This window comes from Onychomys torridus, chromosome 6 (genome assembly GCF_903995425.1).
Source record: "Onychomys torridus chromosome 6, mOncTor1.1, whole genome shotgun sequence".
Lineage (NCBI taxonomy): Eukaryota > Metazoa > Chordata > Mammalia > Rodentia > Cricetidae > Onychomys > Onychomys torridus.
In genome coordinates, this window is record NC_050448.1 from 59,562,035 (window position 1) to 59,573,114 (window position 11,080).

The 11,080-nt window shown below is 44.6% G+C and overlaps 1 protein-coding gene across 1 annotated transcript; it reads right to left on the reverse strand.

Annotated features, from left to right (window-relative positions):
- Nucleotides 1-2,382: 2,382 nt before the first annotated feature.
- Npy2r (neuropeptide Y receptor Y2) lies at nt 2,383-10,564 on the reverse strand. The gene is made up of 2 exons (XM_036190624.1): nt 10,397-10,564; nt 2,383-5,454 (listed from the first exon to the last, which is right to left on the reverse strand). Exon 2 carries the CDS (start codon nt 5,405-5,407, stop codon nt 4,262-4,264), a length of 1,146 nt encoding a protein of 381 aa, XP_036046517.1. The 5' UTR covers nt 5,408-5,454; nt 10,397-10,564; the 3' UTR covers nt 2,383-4,261.
- Nucleotides 10,565-11,080: the final 516 nt, after the last annotated feature.

Below are 11,080 nucleotides of genomic sequence, written 5' to 3' on the forward strand. Positions count from 1 at the left end.
TGCATTTAATAAATCCCCTATTACATACATATATATCTATATATATATGAATTCTATAGGTTTAGTTACTATAGAGAATCTTAATACAGATCAGATGTTAAACATCCTTTCAAGTCATTAAAGTTATTTTCAATAAGATATAAAACCTATTATAGTTTAGAGTAACCAAAGGGCAGTTTTGTGCTAACCTTGTTGCCTTAAGCATCAAAAACAGAAAACACTCCTTGATGAAGTGTCTATTCCATAAGTAGAGAATGGCTTCAGCCCTGGCCTCCTGTGACTCAGTGAGGCTTCACTCTACCAGTTTGTAATATGGAAATGACATCCTTGGGGATTACCAGTTTCCCAATGTTTATTTAGGTGTGGTAAACAGACATTATTTATTTGCAAATAAATGATTTATTTAAATATTTTAAAAAAGATTTATGAGGATACAACTGAAGATTTTAATCAGAAGAAGGGCATAATAAAACCAAGTTAAAAAAAAAAAAACCTGCCTTGGCTAGTAGGTAAATATGGGATTGTATGTGAAAATGACAAGATCTAGAGAGCACAAATAGGAATATGCTGTATTAATCTAGGTGAGAGATAATGCAGGTCTTAGAAACAGCCATAGCATGTACGACGGGGACTGAGAAATGTGCATTGATTCAAAAAACCACTAGGAGTCGCATTAAAATGCAGAATTGACTGCATATAGGTAAAGACTAGAGGAGTACTGGGCCTGACTTCAGAGAGTAGAGTCTTGGGAAAGAGTGTACAGTAGATTGGTGACAAGCTGGTAGTGAGAAGTGGGATCAGGATCCAGGATTGGGACATTTGTACTTAGCTGCCAGGTTCTGTTTAGGACACATCAGGTGTCTGTTGGTGGGACCAATGCAAATACATTTCATTAGCTGATGAGATGTAGGCTTGAAGTTCAAGAGGAAGAGCTGGCCTGGAAATGAAAAGTGAAACATCCTCACAGGGTACGCACTCACAGGCATCCTCACAGGGCACTCACCCACAGGGCATCCTCACAGGGCACTCACCCACAGGGCATCCTCACAGGGCACTCACCCACAGGGCATCCTCACAGGGCACTCACCCACAGGCATCCTCACAGGGCACTCACCCACAGGGCATCCTCACAGGGCACTCACCCACAGGGCATCCTCACAGGGCACTCACTCACAGGGCACTCACCCACAGGCATCCTCACAGGGGACTCACTCACAGGCATCCTCACAGGGCACTCACTCACAGGCATCCTCACAGGGCACTCACCCACAGGGCATCCTCACAGGGCACTCACCCACAGGGCATCCTCACAGGGCACTCACCCACAGGGCACTCACCCACAGGCATCCTCACAGGGCACTCACTCACAGGCATCCTCACAGGGCACTCACTCACAGGCATCCTCACAGGGCACTCACTCACAGGCATCCTCACAGGGCACTCACTCACAGGCATCCTCACAGGGCACTCACTCACAGGCATCCTCACAGGGCACTCACCCACAGGCATCCTCACAGGGCACTCACCCACAGGGCATCCTCACAGGGCACTCACCCACAGGGCACTCACCCACAGGCATCCTCACAGGGCACTCACTCACAGGCATCCTCACAGGGCACTCACTCACAGGCATCCTCACAGGGCACTCACCCACAGGCATCCTCACAGGGCACTCACTCACAGGGCACTTACTCACAGGCATCCTCACAGGGCACTCACCCACAGGCATCCTCACAGGGCACTCACCCACAGGCATCCTCACAGGGCACTCACCCACAGGGCACTATAGGGCATCCTCACAGGGCACTCACCCACAGGGCATCCTCACAGGGCACTCACCCACAGGCATCCTCACAGGGCACTCACCCACAGGCATCCTCACAGGGCACTCACTCACAGGGCACTCACTCACAGGGCACTATAGGGCATCCTCACAGGGCACTCACTCACAGGCATCCTCATAGGGCACTCACTCACAGGGCACTTACTCACAGGCATCCTCACAGGGCACTCACCCACAGGCATCCTCACAGGGCACTCACTCACAGGGCACTCACTCACAGGCATCCTCACAGGGCACTCACCCACAGGGCATCCTCACAGGGCACTCACCCACAGGCATCCTCACAGGGCACTCACTCACAGGGCACTTACTCACAGGCATCCTCACAGGGCACTCACTCACAGGGCACTTACTCACAGGCATCCTCACAGGGCACTCACCCACAGGCATTCTCACAGGGCACTCACTCACAGGGCACTCACCCACAGGCATCCTCACAGGGCACTCACTCACAGGCATCCTCACAGGGTGCTCACAGGGTAGCCAGGGACTCGATTTCAGCCAGGGAGCAGAGTAAGAGCTACATGGAAATAACAGAATTTCTCAAATTCTCTTTATTTTAACATTAAAATCACTACATAAAAGATACTTTATTAATTGTTTTAACACAGGAGCTCAATCACAAATATGTTAATTGAATTATTAGGTGGATTCCAGTAACTTACCATTACAGTAGGAGTTACAATAACACACAGATTTTATGCAGGATACAAATTCTGCCAGGGGCATAAAAACTTTACAACAATCCTTTAACCTCTTAAATATTTCTGCATAAAATATAAAAAGCTTATCTTCAAGTGACAGTGCAGAGTCCAAGAGGAAAAATAGTTATGTCATACACTTCAGATAGCAGTGTATTTCATGGACTTCTTAGTCTGCCTTACACCTATTTTTACTTTTTCTTGTTCCTTCCCAGTATTCCAAAAGTACAACCCCCAAACCAAACTTTATTTCCACCCTTAAAGGAATTTGATAAAAGCTATAGTCTGAATTTTAAATATATATACAACATTAGTATCATTACTAAGTATAAGACTATGTTGAATATTTCTGTAATGTAAGGAATATACTCACAAATTCTGTCATATTTACAAAAATACAACTACACTGAAAATTCAGCATCCAGAGAGGTACAACCATTTTAACATCTCATTTTCTTACTTTCTTCTGTGTGAACAAAATAGAGTCTTAATCATCTTTGGTTGGGTACTATTGAAATAAAAGCTAGATTTATAAAAGCAGCAAATGAAAATTGCTAATGATCCACTATTTAGAGACATGCTTTTTATTTTGTCTTCATATTTATGTCACCCAAAATATAGACATTTTGGAAAGAGAAAACTTACATGAAAAAAATTGATGAAAACCAAACATTGGCAAAGGGGAATGAACTCAGTTTTTGAGATTTCTTACCAAACGGGTCCATTTTAATGAAATTACATTTTTACTTATCATAGATGGTCTGCTAAAGATGAACTCCAAAGGACATAATTCTGCTGTGTCTGTAAACATGTCTGTTGGGGAGAGGAATTGATTACAACTAAACTCAAACTGTTACAAAATTATTTTATAGTCTGCTTTAATTTTTAGTGAGAACTTTGCCCCCATGTAGGTAATAGGAGTTGTATGGGTCTAAAGGACTTTAACAATCCAAGTAAAAGGACCAAGTTGCTTAGTTGCTATCTGAACAGTAGTTACACAGAGTAGGAATAGCTCAAAACAAGAAATCAAACAATAATTTGTATTTCTTTTAAGCCTAATAATTTCAGAATTTGATTTCTATTAAAAGAAACTTCCAACAATTGTACATTTGATTTTAATAACAGTTAATTGATTGCTGTGTATGTAAGCATTTCCTCCATCATTGTACAGCAAACATGTTTACTCTCTTGAAGTTATCTTAACATCATCCCATTAGTTACAAGCAATGGTTGCCGATAACATTCTCGCTTGGGTTTCATCTTAGCAAGGACAATAAAACACCATACCAGAGAGCCTAGGGCTCCCTAGGGAAATCTGAGTTTGTTCAGCAGCTTTTCATCAAGTCATGGGGGAGCAGTGGAGTCCACAGCATCCCCAATGCAGATCCTACTGTGCGTTCAGAATTAATACTTTCCTTCTTAGCTATACTGATACCAAGTCCTTGTTCAGGTTTCCTTCACTCTGGGAAACAGTCAAAAGTATTTCCCTCCTTTCTCATAATTCAACCTACCATCTAAACACCAGTGATCACGCCATGGTACCAGAGCAATTTGCTCATTCTCACCTCAGCTCTGCCAGCCAGTTTCCCAGGAATGATACTGCCGATGCTTTTTAGTCAATACAATAGGAGGTCAGCATGCACTGGCTAGAAAACCTTCACTAACCAGATTGGCAGCTCTGGTCACAATTCATCCATGTGCTTTCACACCTGTTTTCTTAGACATTGGTAGCCTCTGAAAAAGAGTCAGTGGGGCCATTGTTCTTTTTGACTTCTAAGTTCTTTTTAGTCTTGAAGGTCATAGACACCTCTGAGTGAATGGCATCCAACCTCTGCTCACACTGGAAGGCAGAGAGGAAAGCCTTCCTATAGTTGCTGTTCATCCAGCCATAGAGAAGGGGGTTGGCAAAGGTGGAGCACATGGCAATAATGTGGAGCACTGTGAAGATGAGTTTGTACTCCTTCAAGTCCAGGACATGGCTGTCAATGTCCACAGCAAGCTGGAAGGCATGGAGGGGCAGCCAGCTGACTGCAAACACTACTACCACACACACCAGCATTTTGGTTGTTTTGTGCCTTCGCTGATGGTAATGGTCACTTGCAGCGCCTGGGCTGACATGGTTCTTCAGCTTACTCCAGATTCGGACGTAGGAGAAAGATATGATACCCAGAGGCAAAACATACAGGATTAGTAAGGTGGAAAGGCTGTAGACTGTGCCATAGACACTCTTCTCCTCACCAGGCCACTTCTCAGTACAGGCCACTATCTCAAAGTCAGGAATGATCTCAATCAGTGAGTACTCCCGGAAGATGGCCAGGGGACTTGCCAGCAGGGCACTGATGCCCCAGGCCAGACCAATAATCAGGAAGCTGATTCGCTTGGAGATCTTGCTTTCCAGGTGGTAGACAATGCAGCGATGGCGGTCCAGAGCAATGACTGTCAAAGTTATTGTGGACACTTGTACTGCCAGACCCTGAGAATAAGGCACCAAATGGCACAGGACTGGACCCATTTTCCACTCTCCCATTAAGGTATAGGTAAGAGTGAATGGTAGGCACAGGGTATTCACCAAAAGATCTGCCACAGCCAGATTGGCAATGAAAAAGTTGGTTACCGTGCGCATGCTCTTGAATTTGATCACCACATGGATTACCAGAGAGTTGCCAACTACACCCAGCAAGATGATGGAGCAATAGGCCAATATGAGGACCACCTGCACCTCAACCAGCTTGGTGCTATCTATGAGCTCCGGCTCGGGATCAGGGGGCAGCTCACCTCTAGGAGTGGTGTGCCCTGGCCCATAGAGATCCACCTTTGCTTCTACAGTCTGGTTCTCATCTGCCTCTGCACTTACTGGGCCCATCTTCAGCACCGCTTCAGTTTCACCTGGCCTCCCAATAGCACAAGACTCTACAATAAAAATAACACAGGAAATCACTAGTGAAACACACGGCCATCCTAGAGGGATTGCTTTAGTTTAGTCTGAGCTCCTCTAGATGGCTGCACTCTGATCTATAATACTGCAGACTACATATCAGCTGGATAAAGCAAGTCCTTCAAATAAGTCTATTCACAACTACGGGTTGATGAAGTCAGGTCTTTAAAGTAACTACAATCGCAATGAGAATACAGTTTTCTATAGGAGCGAACCAATTCCAGAATAAATGAGATCAAATAGATTCCATTTTAATGCAAAATGAATGTGATAAAATGGTATCAATTTTACAATTGCTATGGCGTCAACACATTACCTCGAAGGAAAGTCCCATCCTCTTAGCTGTTTGGAACTTGTAAGCATACACCAGTACACAGCATAGAAAAGGGACAGACAGTGCTCAGTGCCTGAGCTTTGAGAGAATAAAATAAGGCAAAACAGATGGATTCTCACATGGCTACTCTTTCTTTCACTTATGCACATGTGCCCGCCCCCTCATGTGTGTGTGTGTGTGTGTGTGTGTGTGTGTGTGTGTGTGTGTGTGTGTCGGGGGTGGCAAAAGTAAAGACACATGGAAATGATGCGTCACTTCTCTGTCCCTGGGGTAAAAATTCATTTAGGTACCATTTCTCAGGTGCTATCCATGTTGTTTTTTGAGAAAGGGCTTCCCACTGGCCTGGAATTTGCCAACTATGCTGGTCTTTCTAATCAATGAGACCCACAGATCCATCTTTCCCCACTTCCCCAGTACTAGCATTAGAAGCACACTGTTGTTTTGGTTTTTTTCCTGGGCCACCTGGTTTTTAAAATGGAACTCTGTGCAGAACAGTTGTTTTGTTTAAGGGTCTGAAAGTAACTCCCCACACAACACAGGGCAGCATCCTACAAAAGTACTGCATTAAAAATGTATCCAAATCCAATCCCTCACACTTCTAAATAGAGAAGTTTGGGTACCTTTCTTTCCTTCCTACGCTACACCCCAGAATTCCCCTGCCTGTGTGATCTGCTGCACCCAATACACTAATTAAAGCCCTTAAAGTAAAAAAAAAAAAAAAAAAAAAAAAAAAAGAGGTAAGTAGTCTAGGTTTTCTTGTTTCCTTGAGGCCCTCCTCATGCTTTAAAGACCCCCCCCAGACTGGTCTTCTACCTCTCTCCCCCACACATCTCTTATCATTTCTATCACATTGGTTTTGTTTGGTTTAGTTTATAACCATAATTATTCTTATAGCTAAATACCTTATTTCTAATTTTTCTTCCTGTTGTTTTCATTCATTGATTCATTAGCTTAACAGGTAAAGTCATACACAATTCACCATGTTGGCTCTGACATCTACTAGGATGTGCTTTCAATAAGCCCTTGCAAACCTGTATCCTGAAGGGAGAATCCTGCTGGGTGTTAAGGCAGCAGGTAATACCTCTACTAGATTGGTTAAAATAATACCTTTGCCTTTACTATAAATTCATTGTTAAGGGTATAAAAACACTCAGACTCAATACCCTAGTGGTAATATTTGTGAATACACCCACAATCACAACAGGCTTCTGCTATTAATTCAGAAGATCTTTTAATGAATTTCTTTATTAATCATAATAGCATCTATGACTATTGGTAAATGGATCCTGTTTATTAAGCTTACAAACAATGCCGGCTAGCCCTGTGTGACCCCACTCCTCTTCCTATCTTTCCTACCTCTGTCTTGCTCTGTACCACTGACCTGTACAGAACCTTCACTTTCAGGCTCCCAGATTATCAGGATTCTGATTGGGTTAAATCAGTGGGAGGCACTTGGAGGTAATTAAAAAGCAGGAGGGGTTAGCAGAGCTGGCTCAGTGAATAAAGTGTTTGCTATGCAAGTGTGGAGATATGAAGAGAGCCCATTAAAGTTGGAAGCTTCATGCACATCTGTGATGCCAGGTCCTTTGCAAGATAGGAGATGCAGACAGGAGAATTCTTGGAAGCTTATGGGTCAGGTGTCCTGGTGGATGCAGTTGTGAACAAGAGACTCTGGCTCAAAAAGAATCAAGGTAGAAAGTGAGCATCTACACCTGAGGTGGTGCTCTGACTCCCATATGTGTGCAATGTCACAACTGTATCCACACACACACACACACACACACACACACACACACACATACACTTATGCTAAGTACACACATGTATGCTCTACACACACACACAAACATACATACATAATACAAATACACATCATCCACACATATGCTACACACACACACACCACACCTGCACTCACAGACACTTATGTGAACATGTATGCACACACACAAACACACACACATAATACATAGATACATACCCTGCATACATCATACACACATCCCCTACACACACACATCATATGCACATAAGTAGTTTTAAAAATAAAACTGCGTGAATAAAAAGCAGAAGGAAGGAAGACACCAACACGTGATTGTTTCCTGCAGATGGGGCTGTTTCTAGGGTCTCAGTCACACTGCCTCTTCTTTGTGTCCCTTCAGTTTAGTTAGTAAGGAGTCACTCACTGTTCTTGCAATCCCCAGATAGGCCTAACTTTCCGTTTGCATCTCCCTACACTTACATAACCAATTCTCTGCACAGATTCCTTCTCTTCTACATCCCTGAATGGACTTTTTAATTTTGTTTGTTTCATGATCTGCTCAAAGCACACTTTAATTTGTTCTTCCACTAAAATATGGCTCAGTTCCTTAGTATGACATTCAGGGCTTGGTGACATCACGACAGGAGTGCTGTCCTGAGCTCCCTTGATATTCCAATAGACATCTGCTTCTCTGTCAGACTGGATCCTACCAAATCTAGAATGTTCAGGCTTCCCCATGCCTCTCTATCCTCCTTGTGGTGAACCAAAGAGTCTTTCTTTATACTGGTTAGCCAAAAACTTATGCTCATTATTGCCACTGCCCCACAACACAGGCCACACTCTGCTTGTCATAGGACAGCAACCTTTTAGAAGACAGAAACTGGAACTTCTTGATTCGTTGTTTAATCTCGAGGTGCACCATCTAGTACATTAAAGACACTCAATAATTGAACAAAACCAGTATAAAGAGAAACAAGAATACAATTTTACTAATAACTAATACCACCTGTTCAATATAAAATATAGTTTTGATTCTGCTCTTTACTGTATAGAACAACAGACAGGATTCATTCTGTGCCACAGAAGCCTCATATTTGTTTTCTTGTACTTGCTTCTGTAAGAAGTTTGGCCTAAGACCCTCTTAATTCAGTTTTTGATTACAACCTTGTATATTGCCTGCCAGTATACTTCATATAGTAACTTTTCTCAAGTACTTGTATCTATTTCTCTCTCCCCTGCTACACACACACACACACACACACACACACACACACACACACACACGCCCTATCCCTCTTAGGGGCTTGGGAGCTTTCTGTGTACTTATATGTGCTATACTGATGCATTCTACATAAGTCTACACACATTTGAAACAGAACATTCTAAGGATACCAGGCCCACTATCAATTATGGAAACATGGCATTCAAATCACAGCCTGTTTGATAGGCTGTGCCATTTCCCTCAGACTAAGAGCTTGACTTTGTAGAGCACCGTGACTCAGACCACACATGTCAGCCAGAGTTTAGCAGAACAACGAAAGTTGGAGTTTGATGGTTGCACAGATGGAACTGAGTGTAGGCACCAGATTTAAGGGCAGTGGCAAGAGGGTCATATTTGATTTGATTTTCCTTCTTTCGTCCCAATTCTATTTACTTCACCCTGAAGTCCTTTTATTTACAGCTCTTCTGCAGGAATGGTTATTGATCTACAAGCTATTAGCGTGTGAACACTATGAGCTGTACCTAGGCACAGGACTAGCCTTGGGCTGGGGAGAAATGCTACCTGAACACAGAATGTATCATTCACAACAGCGCTTCTGGAACAGTAGACCAGAAAAAGAGCACAAGAGAATACTCGCACGTGTGATGCTTCTGTTTCAAGCTAGAAGCAGGCAGGGGAAGAGCCTTTCCTTGAAATAAGGCAAAATGAAACATTCAGGTTATTCAGGAAATACAAAACTATGAATGGTGCTGTTTTCTTGAACAGGTGCACCTTCAGTGCCTTAAGTGAATTTGTTAAGGAAATGATTTTTGTTTTCTTCTTCTGAGGCTCTTGATGAGTCGGAGAGCTACTCATGCTTTGACTACATGTTGAAATCTGTGGGTTTGCAAGTTATTTCTGTGACAGAATTACTCCAGCTGGGCAAAGCTTGGCATCCTATCAAGCACCTCTTCCTGGAATGTTTTCCTAGGTGCTACACACCTGTTAGTCCTTCTGGGAGGGGACATGGGACTTTAACAGTGCTACATGCAAGGCGTGATGGATCATATAAAAGCCAGTGCATGCTTCTCTTCCCTGTATTTGAGCTTCCTTTCTATGCCAGTAGTGAGTAGTGCCGTCTCCTGCACACCACTGAGATTTTAGTGACTGGCCCCAACTAGGAAAGCTATGTAAATGTTAATTCACCCCCTGCCACACAACCTTAGGTTTCTACTACTGGGTGATTCCCATCTTAGGGGAATGAATGGGAGCCTAATTAAATGTCTAATTTTGGTTGGGCATATTCAACATGACCTTGCACTTTAGAAGGTGCTTGATTTTTTTTTTTTTTTAATAGACGCAGCAGAATTGCATTTTACTGTCTCAGACTATAGTGCCTGGTCAAGGAACATAAGAACCTTCAGTAGAAAAGAAAAAGTCTAGCAAAGAAGAAACAAGAGTGGTACTAACCCCTCTAAATCCCCTATTCCATCCAAACTTGGGGTGGGGTGGGAGGCTCCCTTTAGAAACACCGTGCCCTGTTACCCCGGGACAGGACCCCGGGCTCCCTTGGGGCTGGCTGTTCATGATCTCTGAAGGAGAACTGGAGTTTGAACTTACCGCGCCGCTGGCCCTTGCTTTTCAGCTGAGCCCAGGAAGCCAGGAGTGTGCAGCCAACCGATTGATGGCCCTGGGAGGCACCTGGAGCAGGTCGGATTCTGTGTAGGACAGCGTAAGCAAGCAAGCAGGAACCGGAGCGGCCAAGCGGAGCCGCTACAAGGATGTACCTGCCGGGCTTATCCCTGAACCTCTATGGCCACTGGATCCGAGATCGGCTCTACACCTCGCAGAGCCCGGGATAGGAGGGAGTGGGGGGAGGGAGGAGGGTCGGAGATGGAGGTTGGAGACTACTCGGCTCTGGAAGGAAAGGACACAGGTACCAGGAGCGATGGCCTCGCAGTGGGAGTGAGCCAGCTAAGATGCCGAGGCCAGGGACGCGGGGCGAGTGTCCACCAGCCCTGGTAGCCCGCGCGCCTCTGCACCCTACGCAGCACACAGCGCCCCGTCGCACGTGGCTACCACTCCCAGCAGCTGCTGCCCTCACTCCACTTAGGAGTTCATCAAATCTGCAGAGGAAAGTCAGGGGCAGGAGCCGAGAGCCTCCGCTGCGCTCCCCTGCTGTGTGAACAAGGGACAGACACCTCGAGCTGGCGGGAGCCGGACTAGAGGCACCTCAATGCCCCGGGGAATCCAACTCTGGTCTTCCGTGGTGAGCGGAGGCAGAGAGCTGGCCCCTGGCAGAAG